The sequence below is a fragment of the Notechis scutatus genome, chromosome 2, assembly GCF_049901735.1.
Source record: "Notechis scutatus isolate UNSWTSFEM ecotype Mainland chromosome 2, rNotScu1.2, whole genome shotgun sequence".
NCBI lineage: Eukaryota > Metazoa > Chordata > Lepidosauria > Squamata > Elapidae > Notechis > Notechis scutatus.
Window position 1 is genome coordinate 214,521,809 of NC_142010.1, and position 18,186 is coordinate 214,539,994.

The 18,186-nt window shown below is 37.0% G+C and overlaps 1 protein-coding gene across 2 annotated transcripts; it reads left to right on the top strand.

Annotated features, from left to right (window-relative positions):
- Nucleotides 1-213: 213 nt before the first annotated feature.
- Nucleotides 214-17,566, top strand: LOX (lysyl oxidase). Of its 2 annotated transcripts, XM_026673620.2 has the most exons (7): nucleotides 214-1,163; nucleotides 2,341-2,449; nucleotides 5,505-5,642; nucleotides 7,156-7,312; nucleotides 12,405-12,500; nucleotides 12,585-12,700; nucleotides 15,425-17,566. In XM_026673620.2, exons 1-7 carry the CDS (start codon nucleotides 506-508, stop codon nucleotides 15,429-15,431), a joined length of 1,281 nt encoding a protein of 426 aa, XP_026529405.1. In that variant the 5' UTR covers nucleotides 214-505; the 3' UTR covers nucleotides 15,432-17,566. The 2 variants fall into 2 exon arrangements, with proteins under 2 accessions (XP_026529405.1, XP_026529414.1); XM_026673629.2 differs by lacking the exon at nucleotides 15,425-17,566 and having other exon boundaries at nucleotides 226-1,163; nucleotides 12,585-12,704.
- Nucleotides 17,567-18,186: the final 620 nt, after the last annotated feature.

Sequence of the window (18,186 nt, forward strand, 5' to 3'; positions counted from 1 at the left end):
GGGGAAATAAGGCTGGAAAAAAAGATGGAAAACCAGAGAGGGAGAGGAACGATCGGGCTTGCACGTTTCCAATGGCATTACGTGAACAAATAGAGAATCCGTCTGCCAGAATGGGCTTGTGTAACTTCGCAAATATGCCAGAAACTTTGAAATCCCTCATCTCCTCCCACTTTCCGCCCTTCCTCCAATTCTCTCCCTCTCTCCCACTGCTTCATTCCAGACTTTAACGAAAGCGAGGACGAGGCGAAGGCTGCTGCTCCTCCCCAAACCCATCTCACTGCAAAAGAGAACGCTGGGAAGAAAAGAAAGAGAACAAGGGGGACTCCCTCGCTTTGCGCAAAATAAGTCGGAGGTCTGCAGCTGGGAAAAGAAAAGCCGCCAACTGCTCCTTTTGACCTAATAGAATAAGAGAGTTGGAAGGGACTTTGGAGTGCACTCCTGCTCCCCAGTCCTAGAGTCGTCGAGTGGAATTCCCGCTCGCTGGTGAGAGACCCACGCCGTCGCCATGCGCCTCCATTCCCGGACTTCGCTTCTCCTGGGCCTTGCCCAGCTGGAAGCGTGTTTCTATTGGAGTTGCCTGATGTGGCTGCCGGCGGACGGGATGCCACCGATGAATCCGCCGCCCCCTCCTCCCGCCGTGTGGAGACAGCGGATTCAATGGGAGAACAACGGGCAGGTGTACAGCCTTCTCAGCGTCGGCTCCCAGTATCAACCCGCGAGGCGTAGGCTCAGCCCGGAGCCCGCGCAAGGCGGCCACGTTTTGCTCCTCAGGGGCAACGGCACTTCTCCTCGCAGGGCACCGGGAACAGGCAGGGGCGCCACTGCCACCCGAAAACCGGAGGCGCAGTACTGGTTCCAAGCCGGCTACGAGCAACCGTCCGACAGAAATGGCACGGGCGGGGGTCGCAGGGCTGCAGGGCCCCGAGACGGAGCGCAAGGGAGCCCCGCGGACAGCGCCACCCCCAGGACGGGCAATGAGACTGGCTTTTCTTTAAGCAATCTCCGACAGCCGCCCCGCGGAGACGTCATGGTGGGGGACGACCCGTACAACCCGTACAAGTATACGGACGACAACCCTTATTATAACTACTATGATACCTATGAGCGGCCCCGACAGAGAGGCCGCTACCGGCCGGGGTACGGCACCGGCTATTTTCAATACGGTAAGGGCGCGCATTTCAACCAGTCACACCAGATAGCGGGACAGGCTGCAGCGTAAAAGGAACGAAGTGAAGAGTTGCACCTCTGTCCTAAGGAAGTTTTTAAATACTTGCACGCAGATACCGAATTCAGCCGTTTGAGTCTGTAACGATGTCCCTCCAAAAAGCGAGCTCCCGCTCCCCACCCTCAGATCCAACCCAGCCGCGTGGCAAGTCCCTCCCTTCTCGGCAGCCTGCGGGATTTCACCTCGGCCAGCCCCACATCCGCTGATCACCATCTGGTCCCAAGTCTCCCCCTCGCCCGGTAGTCGGTCGGGATCTTGCGCTAGAAAATAAGTTGTTGAGAGTAAAGTCATGCAAAACACCACGATGGTGAGGGCTACGAGGAGGGAGGCAGAGGTCCCTCATTCTAATAGAGAACCATTCGGAACCATTCGGAAGTGGAATTTATAAAGGGGGGGGGGAGTGTTAATTATTAGCAGTGGTTCATTTTCTTAGATGGATTCCAGTCCTCTTTGCATATAAATTTATTAGGACTTAATGAGATTGCCCTTGTCTTCAGATGTGACTATTTCATGGCAAAAAGGAAGCTTTATAGATATTATGGTCAAGTCATTTCAAGTGTTGCTCTCCGAGGGTTCAGCGCTGGGACTGAACCAAACATGAAAAGTAGAAATGTAGGTCTCCTAGAAAACACTCAAATTAACGATAGGCTGTTGTTGGCTTCATTTTGAGGCTCGAGTTTGGTTGTGATTTAGTTAATACAACCTACTTAATGGATGTTCACAGCCTTTTGTTTGAGAATATCTATTGTTGCTTAAGACAACACGCATAATTTATTGTTCTAGACACATTTCTGGTATCTGGCAAACTTATTGTTTTCCTCAGCTGGTGGCCTTATGAGGAAAATGCCTTAAAGATACATAAGAAAAATATTTTACAGGATCATGTGGTATAATAGTTCCAATCTGGAAGACACATTGTATTTTAATGTTTCTTTTGATCTTCTGAAAAGTGATTTTTGGTCTTATTAAATGACTGTGTACGGTATAGGTTCCCATTTCTCACACCATGACTAGAAACTGCAACTTTGGCTGCCTGTTTCAAGAGTGAAATTCGTAGATGTTTTCTGGATCTGATCTATTTTGTGTATATTTGTGTGTGATTTGATGCACTGCAGGGTTGCCAGATTTAGTGCCAGATCCTTATTACATCCAAGCAGCCACTTATGTCCAAAAGACGTCCATGTACAACCTGAGGTGTGCTGCTGAAGAGAATTGTCTAGCTAGGTAAGTACAAGGATGGCTTTGATTCCATATCCTCATAAAATAACCTGTTGGATGGAAAGATTATTGAATAAGTTTATGAACTTATTTATGAACTTATTTATGAGCTAATTTATGAACTTTCACAATCAAGAAATGTAAAGATTTGGGGAGAATACAATTCCCCGTATCTCAATCTTTCCCCATGTTGACTGGGAATTCAACAAATCCTTACATATTTGGAAAGCATTAGATTGAAGAAGGCCAAACAGGTTTATAAAAGAATTAACTTTCTGAGGCACATATTGTTTGAACATTATTGTTTTGTATCCAGGATACATTATCAAAGATTTTGAATTGCTCTGGTAACATAACAAGAGGAAAATAGATATGATTTCAGTAGAATTTAAGCAGCAGAGAAAATTCTTTTACTATTCCAATTCATAAAACATACTGTGTTTATTAATGTCTGCTGAAAGCTTGATGACCAAACTACATAAGGTTTCCATGCCTTGATTGTTTAGGAATTATTTTCTTACCAGGATCTGTTTTTCATTAACCCAGAACTTTATTAATTTTTGAAAAGAAGGCCTTTATTAAGCACATTGCTTTGTATGCAACAGAAGAAAGTAATTTTTAAATTGCTGTTTGATTATTGTACTTTCCAGTTATTATTTATCTCCCTACTCTAATCTATTTTTAACTCATTGCTTTTCAGCATCTAGATTAATTGATAATCAGATATCAAATCACAATCAGTACAGTTCATTTCATAATGAAGCTGTAATCGAATGCATACATGTGGAAGTAAGTTACATTAAATGCAGTGAAGCTTTCATAAACATGCATTAGGATAAATCTTGGATAATGCATGACACTAGGAGTCAGCAATGCTCTCAGAAATCCTTCAGACCAAAGCATCTGTTAGAAAGGAAGGTAAATATATGTGTCCCAAGATAATGTTGCAGTATCCAATCTAAGTTGGTCACCAGGACTGACTTATTCTTTCAAGTTGACAAGGAGCTATTGACTTCCCAGGCTTCAATCGTTTCACTGGCTATTTTTGTCCCTGATCACCCAGTATTCATATTAGCTGTGAAATTAATTGCATGTCCTTGATCACTGCAATGTGAGGCTACCAATGAGTTGAGGTCTTGTTGGTAGCCTCACATTGTTATGCACAATGAATATTCAATTTCACAGCTACTCCAATTGTTGGGTGAGTAGGGACAAAAATAGCCAGAGAAATGATTGAAGCCTGAGAAACGGGCCCCTTGTCAGTCAGTAGGAGTGCTGATCTACCATCAGCCTATCAGGTACATAAGAGCCAAGGATGCAGTGGCACAAAGAAACCAAAATTAATGACTTAATAGCCAGCCATAAACACCCCAATTAAGTAAAAGCTACACACAATCAGGAGCCATGTAAATACAATGCATAGGACACCCCAGTGCACATATTCTGGAGAAAGAGAAGTACCTTAATGACAGGCTCCAGCAGGAGCCCAAAAGCTTGGAAGAATAAACTTTTGGTCCCAGTGGCCAACGTAAATTGGATCCTGCAAAGTACAACTCTCCAAAACTTAAAGTAGCTGTGCCCTATACAAGGTTTGTGCTACTAGTTTGAAAGCTGTATCTAGTTGTTTGTCCATTAATTTGCATGGACACACAACTGCTAACAAAGGTAATGTGTCTGTAGCAGTTACAGTTCCTAGGCACACATGTAAAATACCAAGGACAGTTTCTAAAGGAGACAACAAAGTTTGAAAGGTGGTCACTGCTTAAATGCTAAAAAGCTTTAATTTGTGAAGCATTGCTTTTGAATCCTTTGCACAGGCTTAATAATAGACAGACAGACACACAAGACTTCCAGTAGAGATGTTGCAATCTAATTTATGAACAGAGCTCTGACAACCTACACATATTTGATTTATGTTTGACCGTAGAGTTCTAAAAAATGGATTTTTATAACTCAAACGAATTCAAAGCAATGTTAGTCTAGATTTGATTAATATTATACTTGAGGTAGGTACTTTTTCTTGGATATAGTTGTAACATGGGTTTTCTTTGTAGTGGAAATGGAATTAGACTGCAGATGAAATTAAGAATATCATACGATTCCAGCTATAGTTTTCTGTTCAGTTTTTCTTTTAGTCAGAAAAAAACATTGACAAAAATGAATTCTGCTGAAATCGATGGGGAAGAAAGAAGTGAAGAATCAAGGGGGGTGTCAACAACAGAAATAATAGGAAGAAACAAATCCGTAGAAAAATTGGACTGGTTGGGTCAATAACGGAATTGAAAGGGACCTTGGAGGTTTTCTAGTCCACCCCACTGTTCAAGCAGGAAATCCTGTACCATTTCAGAAAAATGGTTGCCCAATCTCTTCTTAAAAACCTTCAGTACTGGAGCAACCACAAATTCTGGAGGCAAGTCACTCCACTGATTAATTGTTCAGGATTTTTTCCCTTAGTTCTTAATTCCATAATTTCTGAAAGAAACAGAAAACCTAGTTGCTCAGTGACTTTATTCAAAGGAATATTAATTAGAAAAAAGTATTCAAAACAGTCTGTCCACCAATAGCATTTTTATGTAGAATTAAATAAAAATGGAGATATGTATAGTCTTAACTTTATTTTTGAAGTTTTGAATACTGATATCGAAGAAATTATTATACTGCTGAGAGTACTTCCATATTTCCTGTAATGAAAGTCTGAATCAACTAGAAAAAAATCTGTTTTTGTTATTTAGAAAGAATGAGAAACATAAATTAAATTGCACAACATTTTCTAATGTAATCATTCCATAAAAATTGTTTACCAGCTTTAGAATCTCAAAAGCAGTGGATTTTCACTGGGTTGAATCCTGGTTAGTCATGCTTAAGGTGGACCACTGCAATTAATGGGATTTATGTTAGTTCTGATTAGTTTAACTGCTCACGTTTTCACCAATGAAAGCTGCATTAAACCTGATGAATTCCAAGAGGATGTATTCAATTACACAACAATATAAATGTGACATTTTAAACTAAGACCTACTTGTCAAACAATTTCACTCTTTTCATATGCATATTCTTGCAGCTCAGCTTACAGATCAGATGTTAGAGACTATGATAACCGAGTACTTCTGAGATTTCCACAGAGAGTGAAAAATCAAGGTACATCAGATTTCTTACCAAGCCGACCACGGTACTCATGGGAATGGCACAGCTGTCATCAGTGAGTGAAGTGTTCTGTATGGCACTTTTAAATTATGTACATTTGTTATTTACTGTTTTTGTCTGTTCCACTCTTCTTATTGCTCTTGTGTGAAAAACATCAAGATAATTTGCAGCAAACACGAGCCTGAATATCACACTTGTTGGCAGCTCCTTTTGTCTTTTCCTGAGTTGCACTGTGTAAATTCAGGAAATTCCTGAAGAAATCGTCAAGAATGGTAGTTCACCCATCCTCTCTGAATAACCATTTTCCTTTGATTTATATCTCAATAAATGAGTTTTAGATATCAAAATGAACTGCTTAGCTTAATATATAAATTGGTACATAACTTGGATGTAAACACTAGAATACTAAAAATAAGTGCGTAGCACCAATTATCTTAATTTAATGTTTGTATAAACTTTAATACCAACCAAATTTAATTGAAAAGAAAGGATGAATTACATTTAAATATTATAATGGAGGCATTACTGGGTAAAGGTACCTAATACAGAGTCCTTTTCCTTCTGTGTAAATATGAATGATCTGCATGTAAAAATACTGCAAAGATAACGGTTAACTTTATTTTTTATTACAAAAACACTAGCAAAAATCAGTATACAGCTTTTGATCCTTACCTGTTGTCAGTTTTTATGACTTTAGATCATAAAAGTGACATTCATTTTGAAGTGTGTGTATGATTTCATTTTCTATTCAATATCTCAGGGTTCTCTAACCAGATGCTTTTTATATACACCAGAACTAGAAAGAATTTCCAGCCAGAGTAAGGAGAAAATATGTGGCCTGGGACTTCTAGGATTTGCAATTCCAAAATGCCTAGGAGATATCTGATTAAGGGAGTCTGAGATTGGGCCACCATACCTAGGCTGCAAAAATCCAGGTGACAATTAGAGGCCAGTACAAATATATTTCTAACCAGATTTTTGTAGCTTTATGTAATGACCATAAACATAGCACAGTTAATAGAAAATGGTGGACAAACTTCCACTGGTCTATAAAATGACAATAGAACAACAAAAAACAACAAAATGCAAAAAACCTATACAAATACAAAAACCTTAATTTTAATTTATTTTGCATATTGTACTAGGTCCATTTAAAAAAAGGAAAAATTTCATAAAGAGAAGGATCTTGAATTTATGAGAGCAACACAAATAGTTTTAATCAGATACATTGTCAAAACAAGATTAATAGGGGATGAATCTACTTTCCATATTTAAGCCCTTAATCTAATAGGATATTTGGAAATAACAGTTGCTCATTGTTTGGTTTTTAAACAAACAATATATAACAACTTTCTTTAAAACTTTATTTTATTATAATCATTGGAATTATAATATGTAGACAGTAGTATCACTGGGCTTCAAAGTATTTGTCTAATAGATCTGAATACTGCAGTATTTAAAATATGGGGAAATATTATTTTGACTTTGGCCTTATTGGCCAAATTATTGTTAAGATGTTGATTCCTGGCGCAATAAATTAAAGTAATCTTCTGTTAATTTATTAACAGACATTATCATAGCATGGATGAATTCAGTCATTATGACTTACTTGAAGCAAGCTCACAAAGTAGAGTAGCTGAAGGACACAAAGCAAGTTTTTGTCTTGAAGACACTTCTTGTGACTATGGATACTATAGGCGATTTGCATGTACAGCCCATACACAGGTAATGTATATTTATTAATATTGCTATTCTTTAGATAGAATTTAAGGTAATATAAATTATCAAATTCTACTCACTATGAAACTTTGCATTACAAATAAGTACATTATGAACAGTTTCATACCTTTTGATTTAGTTTTAAAGTGCTTCATCTACCAGAAAATAGTTAGGAATGGAATGAATGAAAGCTGATATTTAAGTTCATTTAGGAATGGTGAGTAACATCTCTAATCTATTGCCAGGGAGAATGAGTTAGTGTAAAATACAGATAGTCCTTACTTTATGACTAGTTGTTTTATGACTGAAATTAAGCCAGCCATGAAATTTGTGCTTGATGAGCTGTAAATCACCCTGGCTGTCATAAATGGTTGTGCTGTTGACCCAGTGTCACTTGAGTATATGTTGGGTGGGTAAACTTTATGATTGACCACACACAACATTCTGCAGGCACTTGACTGGGATTCACAACATTGTTTGTTGGTTTCTGACATTTGCTGTTTCTGACAAAAAATTCCTATTAAGATGAATGAGTTAACAATTGGTTACAAGCTGCATTTGTTTAATGACCACAGTATTTGCTGAACAACCTCTACAAAAAAAAAGGCTGGAAAATTACTTCCAAGTCACATGAGTGCCCCAATTTATGACTACAATGATTTATGACCATCATTCCAGGCTTAATTATAGTAATACAATAAATCAAGGACTACCAATATCCTTCATAGAATAGTATAAAGCCGCGGACCGCCGGTGGGCCATGAGAAAATTTTGGCGGGCTGCAGAGAAATCTCACCCCCAGAGCACCACTCCAAAGTAATTAATCCAGGCTGTGCAGAAACACAAGGCTGCGCAGCCCACATGGCCTGCGGGAAACCTCCCCGCCCACTCACTCCTTACCCGGTAAACTTGCCTGCTAAATTTCTATTTTTCCTTTTTCCGACCATCATCTGTTCTGCTGTGCTGGGAGAGTTAGATTAGCTAGGAAGCAGAAATTGGTTGGATTTCTTGCTTTCTAGCTAGTCTTTAGATCTTCGGGAACCTCCCTTAGGACTGAAGGTTTGCTTGCAAGCAAATTCAGTGTAGGCTCATGGCAAGCAAATTTGAGAGACTGAGCTAGCCGATGGCAGATAGATAGATCACTGAATGATTCTGTGAGCAACTCAATCTGCCTGCTTTGCCTGATTTTGGGTAAAAGTTGCTCTTTTTTAAATAAAAAAATTCAATATTTACATGCATGGTGTGTTGTGAGTTAATTTTGTGAGTATGTAAATATTGAATTTTTTTATTAAAAAAAGAACATCTTTTACCCAAAATCAGGCAAAGCAGGCAGGCAGATTGAGTTACTCACAGAATCACAGATTCATTCAGAGATCTATCTATCTGCCATCGGCTAGCTCAGTCTGTCACATAAAATTTGCTTGCAAGCAAACTCATAAATTTTGCTAGCAAGCAAACTCATAAAATTTGCTAGCAAGCAAACTCACAAAATTAACTCACAACACACCATGTATGTAAATATCAATTTTTTTTATTAAAAAAGAGCAATTTTTACCCAAAATCAGGCAAAGCAGGCAGGCAGATTGAGCTGCTCACAGAATCATTCTGTGATCTATCTATCTGCCATCAGCTAGTTCAGTCTGTCACATAAAATTTGCTTGTTGTTGGTCTGCACTGAATAATAGAACCTTCAGTCCCAAGGGAGGTTTGACTGTGCTTAAAAGCAGAGCCGAAGATCTAAAGACTAGCTAAAAAGCAAGAAAACCAACCATTTCCTGCTTCCTAGCTAATTTAAATCTCCCGGCACAGCAGAACAGATGATGGTTGGAAAAAAGGAGTGAGTGGGTGGGGAGGGTTCCCACGGGCCATGTGGGCAGCGCAGCCTTGTGTTTTTGCGCAACCTGGATTAATTGCTTTTGGGGAGGGTGCTCTGGGGGTGAGATTTCTCTGCGGCCCACCAAAATTTTCTCACGGCCCACACCGGTTGGCGACCGCTGGTATAAAGAATTCTATCCATGAAGAGTTGCTCTGGGAATCTTAGTGCAAGTTTTCTTTAAAATGGGCATCCTGATAATCATCCCTCAGAATAAAGAATGAAAATAAAATTCATAGGACTGCATAATTTTGAACCTAATCTTGATTATCCTATTGGCTTTTGGAATACAGATGTCCTTTAGTCCCACCTGACGGCCGGTTCCGACTCAGTGGGGCCCGCGGCCGGTACCGGGGGCGCCGTTGGGGCGGCGCTTCCGGGGGCGTCATGAAGAGCTGCGCGGCTCTTGGAGCCTTTTCGGGTGGGTGTTTCTGCCGGAAAAGCTCGCGCCGGCATCCTTTTGAACAGGGCCGGTGGCTTCCCCGGAAAAAGGCCCAGGGGGTGCAAATAAAAGTGGCGCTGCAGCCCGGTGGCCGGGCGTTGTATCCTTTGGGGGCCCTTAGTACATAGCAATAGTTTGTAAATGAATTGTTTTACTCATTTGAAATATGTAATGCAAATAATCAAGGTGTTCTTTAAAGTTTTCTTTTAGTAAATTTCATTTCCAGAATGCTATTAATTTTCATTGATTAACCATCAAATTGAGTATAATCATGTTCAAATTTTGCAATTTGCCTTTCCTTAAACGATTTTCACTTTCAATTCAATTTTCATTATATCAGTAACTAGATCCCTTTCAATGGTTTATTGCACTTTAAAGCTTGGTACAGAGAATTACTTAGCTCAAGTGTTTTTCAACCTTGGCAACTTTAAGATGGGTGAACTTCAACTCCCAGAATTCCCCAGTCAGCATTAAAGTTGCAGAGGTTGAGAAACACTGACTTAGCTGTAGATAGAAGTAGTTGATGATGGGCTGTTCATATTTTGAAAATGATATGAAAGAAGTGCATTGTACTCTGCACAAGGGCAGCTTTCTTTGTTTTTGTGATTTGTTTAAGCAGCTCAATTTTTTGAAACTTCCACATTAAGAGTTGCTTTAATTTTAATGAGTAGATTTGCTAAGATCAGCTTTGAGATTTTATAATAGTTTGCTCACTTTTCTTGGTGCACTGGTTTAAAGGAAATATCAACATTATCATCAGCTTAGTGTTCTGACCCTGGCTTCCTATGGCAATAACAATAGCATGCTGTTCCCAAAAACCTTTTTTTTAAATTTCAACAGCTGTGAATTATATGCATTCACAGTCCGTAATGAGTCCCAAACAGTTTATGAATAGTCCAACAGAAGTCTGCCACAGTCTTTTGGGATAAGGCTGATAAGCACCCACCTTTATCTACCTTGAAATGCTGCCAACGACTAAATTGCCAATTAGCTGTACAAGGCCAAACGGAGCACAAAGTCAACATGGAGCTTCAGATTTTAAGCTGACCAGAATGAACAAAGTTGCTTCCTGCAAAGTCTCCTGTCCCTTTGCTTCTCCTTTATGTCTTATGGGAGGGGCCAATCATCTCCAAGCCTTACTCCTGAGTTGCCCCTTTTGTCTTAACTGTTCTTGCCTTCTGGCAGCTCTGCGCAACCGCGCACTGGGAACAGGCTTCCCTTAATTCCTCTGCCTCACTGATGTCAGATTCTGGAGGCTCCGGAGTCAGTATATAACTCTCAGATGGCCCTGGCCCCATCTCTTTGTTGGAGGCAGATCCCTCATCCGAGCCCTCCTCAGACTCCAGGACTGGCCCATGTTCCTCCCCATTGTCCAACTCTGCTGCCAGCTTCGCAGGCTGCCAGCGGACCACAACACTTAGGCTTGTATCTTTCTGCCCTTATTATTATGAATTATTTACTTACAGTATATACTCAATATTGTCAAGTAGTGTTTCATGAACAGTATTTTTTTAAATTAAATATTAAATAATCAAATTATAATATATAATGCACTATAAATAAGTATCACAGGACCAGTTTGCTATAGTGGTGAAGGCATCAGGAGACAATGAATTCTAGTTCTGTCTTAGGCACAAAGCTTAAAACTTAAGCCCTAGGAAGTAAGAAATGTCAAACCACTTCCAAAATCTTACCAAGAAAACTATAAGGGGCTGAATGGAAAAAAACAACAAAGACCATTTTCTTATATTATCTATATCAAACTAGATCTATATTTGTAAAAATCTAATAAATATGATTAAATATTACCGAAATTTTAAAAGTAACAGCATTAATAGTGAAGGTAATAGACCATAGATGAAATTTTGATTCAGATTTTTTGTGTTGGGGTCTTGTTTAGGAGACAATTACTTACATTCTCTCTTCTATCATGATATTTTGACTTGCTATAGACATATCCTTCTGTTCCTACATACATTTTTCAGCAGATTGCTTCATTTTTTTCATAGCTGATAGAATTGTATTGTATCATAATAAATTGCAACACTGTCCTTGACTATATTTTGATTGACACCGCTTACAAGCATATTAAGTCTGGATGGGTATTTAGTCTCTGCAGCATGTATCTCACAATTACAAATAAGTAACCAACTGTAAATATATATGCCTTCAATATAGTATCATACTTTGGATTTTTTAAATGAATCACCATCTCATTTTAAGATGATCATTTTAACAGCTTCATTTTATGAAGCATTTTCCTCAGCAATTACTGAAGACTGCAGTCTGATTCCAAATCTAAAATATATATTCAGCTGCCAGCTTTCAATATACCCATGACCTTCCTTTCCATGGCCAAGACTGTTCTTGCCAAATGACACATAGTCTGTGACTAAACGTCATACTTTTCCTAGATCCAGTCAAGATATTACTTAGAATATTTTCATGGCAGAGAAAGGCATCGACTTTGTCTATCGGACGTTGCTAAGACTATATATGTAGCTTAAATGGAGTTATCCATTCAGGATATTCAAGCATGATAGCAGTTAGAGGACAGCAGCATATGTTTTTCTAGATTATTCCAATGGATGTCACTGTTTGCTTTTAGACCAGCCATGAGGAAGTAAAAATAAACCAATAATCTTATTGGCAAAAATAAACCAATAATCTTTACAGAAGAAAAGTGACTATTTCTTTATTCTGCAAGTAGTATATGCTTATTATACTGTATTTTTAAATGGTTATTCTCTCAATTTTTTAAAAAATTAGCATTACATTTCTAGGGGCTGAGTCCTGGTTGTTATGATACCTACAATGCTGATATAGATTGCCAGTGGATTGATATTACAGATGTTAAACCTGGAAATTACATTTTAAAGGTAATCACATTTCATTAATTAGAAAACCTAAACATATTTAGTATTATATGAAACCTGTAAAGTATAGCATTTTTTTTTTTGTAGGTTAGCGTCAACCCTAGTTACTTGGTACCGGAATCAGACTATTCCAACAACATAGTACGTTGTGATATCCGTTACACTGGCCATCATGCCTATGCCTCTGGGTGTACAATTTCCCCGTAAGTTCTTTCTTGTTTATAGTATTTTGCAGTAGTACTAATAAAATGTAGCATGAAGATAGAAGAGCATTGTAATGATGGAAGTATATATAAAATACTTTTTAAAATGAAATGGTCAGACACAATGTTCAACTAAAGTTATGTGCTATACTTCTGTAAGGGACAATAAATATTGTATATAAATATAAATGTTCACACAAGCCAGGAGCCTAATTTTCTTGAACTTGCTATGGTTCAAATTATCATTCCTTAACCAATTGCTTTATAAAATACTTCGTAAATTAAATTGCCATCTAGTATCTGGAGGATGCCAAGTTGGGAATAATTTTCTAGGCAAAGCCTCTGCTCCTTCCCCCCCAAAAAGTTGAGGTATGCTTGGAAATTACACTCATTTTAAAAATAAAATATTTATTGTCCCAATAAGGTGGAAGTTATTTTAGGAAAAGGCTTAAAGACATGACGTATTGCTTTCAGGGATATGACTTGGATTGAACCTGGAAACTGATAAAGGCTGTTTTAAAAGTTTGCTTCATTTGGAAGCCATATTTATGGAACCCTGCAAAGTAGGGCTGTGTAGTACTTCAGATTCAATTCCAAAAAGGTTCTCCTGCGCACAAATGAACTTGTCTGCAACTTTTTAAAGCATCAGGATGTATTTCATCCAGCTGATGTGCAGGAATACATGCAATCCTGGAAAAAGGCATGGCTGCTTTAGAGTTGCAGATAGGTATTACATTCTGGGCTCCTACATGCTTTGGCGTACTGTGCAGTGTTATTGTGATTTCACATATCTGGAATTGGGCCTATGCCTGCCTATATTTTATACTTGTTTTGGTTTTGTGTTAGATCCATTCCATTATAAAAATTACTTTGCCAAACTTACATTTTTTCCATAAATCTGTCTTAATTGAGTGGCCTAAAATGAACCTAGAATTATGCCAGACTCGATTTTGTTTGCCAAAGCATGATACTCAAATTGGATTGTTTGTGAAATACTTCTGTAGAAATCGTTTTGAACCTTTTAAAGGGATTGGTACTTCCCTACTGCTGCATGGATTTTACAAACAGCTGCTTTTATTTCTAGCTCACACTTACAAATTCCTAATAGTAGCATATCTATTAAAAATATAATCATAATTATGACCCACTTTGACTTCCCACTCAAAATCATATAATTATAAATTATCTTAAAGGAGAACACCCATGTAGTTGTTAGGAAGTTTAGTATTTTCCATTTTCCAACATGTCTGTATCTGAAAACATTATTTTTTTGTGTGAATATTTAAATAGCTGCTTAAGCACGGCATTTGCACATCCCAGATTTAGTATTAATCTTTCAAACTAAGATGATCTATAATAATGTAACTTTTGCCTTAATCTCTTTAGAGCCAACTTCCTTATTGTTTTCCTTTAATCTTTAATTTGCATTCAATAATTTAGCATTTGGCATGTACCAATATTGTTGCTACATGTTATTTATCAAATGACAAATTGAAAAATTTCACTTATCAGTTTGAAGTAGTAGTTGGTTTACAGAATCAGTGGAGGGACCATCCTCTGTTTTTTTCTTTTTTCTTTTTTTTTTGCTGTAGCCCGGGTGAATGACTTTAAATGTCACCAGTACTATTAGCAGAAGTGTGAGAATTTGACATTTTTCAAATCTCAAAATTAAAGCTTAAACACTGGAAATTATTTTGAAAGAAGCTAAGCTTCTTTTAGAATCAGGTTTTTTTTTTAAAATGGAAAGAGCAAATGTCTTCTCAGACTAAGATTAGTTATAAAAGATTTATACAAATGGATATTAAGTATGGGAAAAGCATTCAAAAGCGCTTGGTGAAGCACATTAATATAAACCTAGAAATGTTTAAGTAGCTGCATTTAGGTTTGTTTCAGTTCCAAAGGCTGTCCCTGTCTGTGCTCTTGGTAGCAGCAGAATGTATAGGTAGTCCTCGACATACACAGTTCCCTTAATGACTATTCAAAGTTACAACAGGACTGAAAAAAATGACTTATGACCATTTTTCACACTTACAACAGTTGCAGCATCTCCATGGTCAAGTGATCAAAATTCAGATGCTTGGCACTGACTCATAGCCAGATTCACTTAACAACTATGGTATAAAGAACTGCAGTGATTCACTTAACAACTGTGGCAAGCAAGGTTGTAAAATGGGGCAAAACTCATTTATCTTACTTAGCAACAGAAATGTTGGGCTCAATTGTTGTTGTAAGTCGAGGACTACCTGTATATGCATGCACAGACAAGCAAGGATAGCCTTTAAAGCAGCTCTGAAAGCCTCATAAAAGATGCTACTACATTACTACTCCTTGCTTTTATGAAGGACTTTACATTCATGCCAATGCAGATAGTGAACTATCTGTTCAGTGCTTGTTTGCAGTATTCATAAAAACAATTTAAGCAAAAGACAACAAGGGTAGGCATATTAACTCAAATCCAATTCAGATTAATAATCCAGTTTGAATTGAGTTGACTCATCAGTTTTAATTAGAATAATGTGTATATAAACAGAATCATTTGAATCTTCAGACTAAATTGTCTTAAAACATTGTGATGACACAATCAAATCTCATCCAAATTGAATTTCTAAATTGAAATTTATCACATTCCTAATAGCTAAAAATATTTATTGTATTTTTAAAATTTTTATTTGTAATTTTCTGTGCAGCATTGTTCCTAATAATAAACTTGTTTTTTTTCTGTAGATACTAGGATGAAAGAAATTGGTTTACTGATACCCAAGATTTGGAGATGCAATTATTTTATAAACTGAATAGGATGTAAACACTTTTGAAAAATGAGAAGGACCAGAATATATAGAATATGACTCTGAAGCATTAAAAACTTCTTCAAAATGAAATGCTTGTTTGATTCAGCTGTTCAGCTTTTGAAGCCAGTGAGAGAATAGTACTCTATAGAAAGAATAATGAATTCTAAAGGAAGTTAACCTATCTTTTCCATTGACTACTGGAAATCAGCATATTTTGAAGTGCTTTTTAGAAATATAAAGGGTGCTAGCATAGGCAGATATCCAAAGAGCTGCTTTTAATTTCATTGGATGGTTGAGGCACGTCTAATGGGAGTTTAAACATTTATGTTTAAATAGCAGTAGGCCCATCGCTTCATAGTATCATGAAAGTTTTCTAACATCTTTTTGCAATATTTTTTGCTACCAACAGTCAATGGTACCAGTGTCCAAATCCTCTGGGATTACAGAGCAATTTCATAGTTCTTTGATATGCAGTCGTGTAATACTGATTGTGAAGAGTATAGGAAGAAACCATAGTTGTGGAACAAATTGGTAGGGAAGATGAAGCTTCCACGAATACCAAAGCATCAATTTTTTTGGTCTAATAGATAGAAAAGTAGGATTCATTTTAAAGGACAGATTTATGCTTAAACATCCATTGAATATAAAAGGATTCTATTTTTAAAGCATTAGCAGGCAAATAATCTTTAACCAAAAAGTGTATCAGTATTTTAACACATTACTTAGAATATTAAAACACCAGATTTGCCTATTTCCAGTGCTTCCTGCAGACTGCTTTGCATTTTCACCCCCCCCACCTTTTTAACTGGAAAGTGTTTCAATTAAAGATGTTGGAAAGACTTTGAATTACAGATGTTTAGAAACCACTTCTCATGAATTGGAATTGGATAACAGATTGAAAATGATATATGCTCACCAGAAAAAAAAGGCCGAGTTCATAAGCTTGATGCTTTATGCTATGTTCCATTACAAAATCTACAGTTTTTTAGCTACATGAAAAATAAAAAATAAAAAAATTCAGGTGAAGTCATAAAATGAGCCTTACCTAGATTTGTCTGTGTACCTCATGAACATACAAGAAAACGTTCTTTTAAAGTGTTTGTTTAGGAAATCAAAATAATTAATTTTAAACATACATGAAAGCACAGATATGCTCATATGCTATTATACGACATGTAACATTTGGATATATGAAATAATTTTTTGTGGAAAGATTTTATAGTTTGAATCTGAAACATTTGGGTGCTTTTTAACTTTCATTGTCCAGTTGTCTGTGATGAGATTCCCTTCCATTTTAGAGCAAATTTCCCAAAATCTGCTCTGGAACACCTTTGACTGCATAGTAAAAAAATAGCAATTTACCGTCATCCAATGAGCACTATAATTTGTTCCATCCATTTAGATTAAGCATTTATTCTATCATTCAAGCAACATACCCAAAAGTTTGTGGTCAAAATCACAGGACTGGATCCTTTCTATCCACTTGTTAAGACTCCTTATCTTTTTGATGGATGTTGAACTGCCAGTCCTGATCATATTCTCAACCATACATTAACATATATATTGCACTATTATGTCAACCACTTGAATTGTTTATACATAAGCTTCAGTTTTTAAAAAAACCAGACTTGTAGCAAGGAACTGGTATTGTGACACCAATAACTACTTAGAGGACATTCCTTCAGGAAAGTTGTTGATCTTCTCTCTAGTAACGTAAGAGATAGTTGGCTTGACAATTGAGTAACTTTGCAATATAGGATAAAAATGTATAAAATGCATTTTTCTTATGATAAAACCATATTTTCATGTATAAACATAGAATATCTGTTATTTATTATGTGAACAGAAGGTATGTGCAGAATCCGGGAAAAAGCCTGAATAGAAAAGGATACTATTTTGTGAAGGATACTGTGATTTAAGAATTTTTGTTCACCCTAAATCATGAAGTAGAATTCCTAAAGGAATATCTCTTTATCATCAATTTGGCCACTCAACTGGAAGAAGCATTGAATGTGGCAAAGGTCACAGGAATGTTCCACACTGTGAGGTTGACCCATCTAAGTGAGTTTTACTAAAACAAAGCAAAACACCCCTTTGCTGTGCCAAATACTGCATGATGCACTAAATTAAAAGATTTTTTTTAAATGACAAACTAATAATGGGAATTTCTATACATTCCTATCATTTCAAGCTGGATATAACTGAGGTACTATACTAATTTCATTAAAAGTGGTCTATCCTGTGCTTTTTAACACAACAAAGATTTTCATTACATTACAAAGGTGCTTATATATTTAACTTGAACTGAAAAAAGTAAACATCTTACTTTTCCAAGAACTTTAAAATCTAAACATCTTTCTATGAAGTAATTTATAATTAATCATACACTAACATTGTATTCTTCACGGAACTTCCATATTCTTATACTGTTTGCAAATTTATGTGAAAATTGACATAAATAAAAATGTTTCAAATGCTCAAAGTCTCATCTAGATTCAACCAAAATATAGTCTAGATCTTGAATAAGTTAAATTTTATGTCTATGATCTGAGATTCTTTTATGGACAGACATTTCAAATCTCATCCAGAAGTTTCATGTAGATGTTACAGAATAGAGTGAGTATATCGAACTGTGAAGAATTCTACAAAGAGGCTCTGGGATAATTTTTTCTTTCCCATCAATACCAGCTGGGTACC

Excerpts from the sequence above, each read along its gene's own strand:
- LOX (XM_026673620.2), top strand. The coding sequence starts at position 506 with ATGCGCCTCCATTCCCGGACTTCGCTTCTCCTGGGCCTTGCCCAGCTG. Across the intron at positions 2,450-5,504 it reads GAAGAGAATTGTCTAGCTAG|CTCAGCTTACAGATCAGATG; the intron begins GTAAGTACAAGG and ends ATATTCTTGCAG. Across the intron at positions 12,501-12,584 it reads CTGGAAATTACATTTTAAAG|GTTAGCGTCAACCCTAGTTA; the intron begins GTAATCACATTT and ends TTTTTTTTGTAG.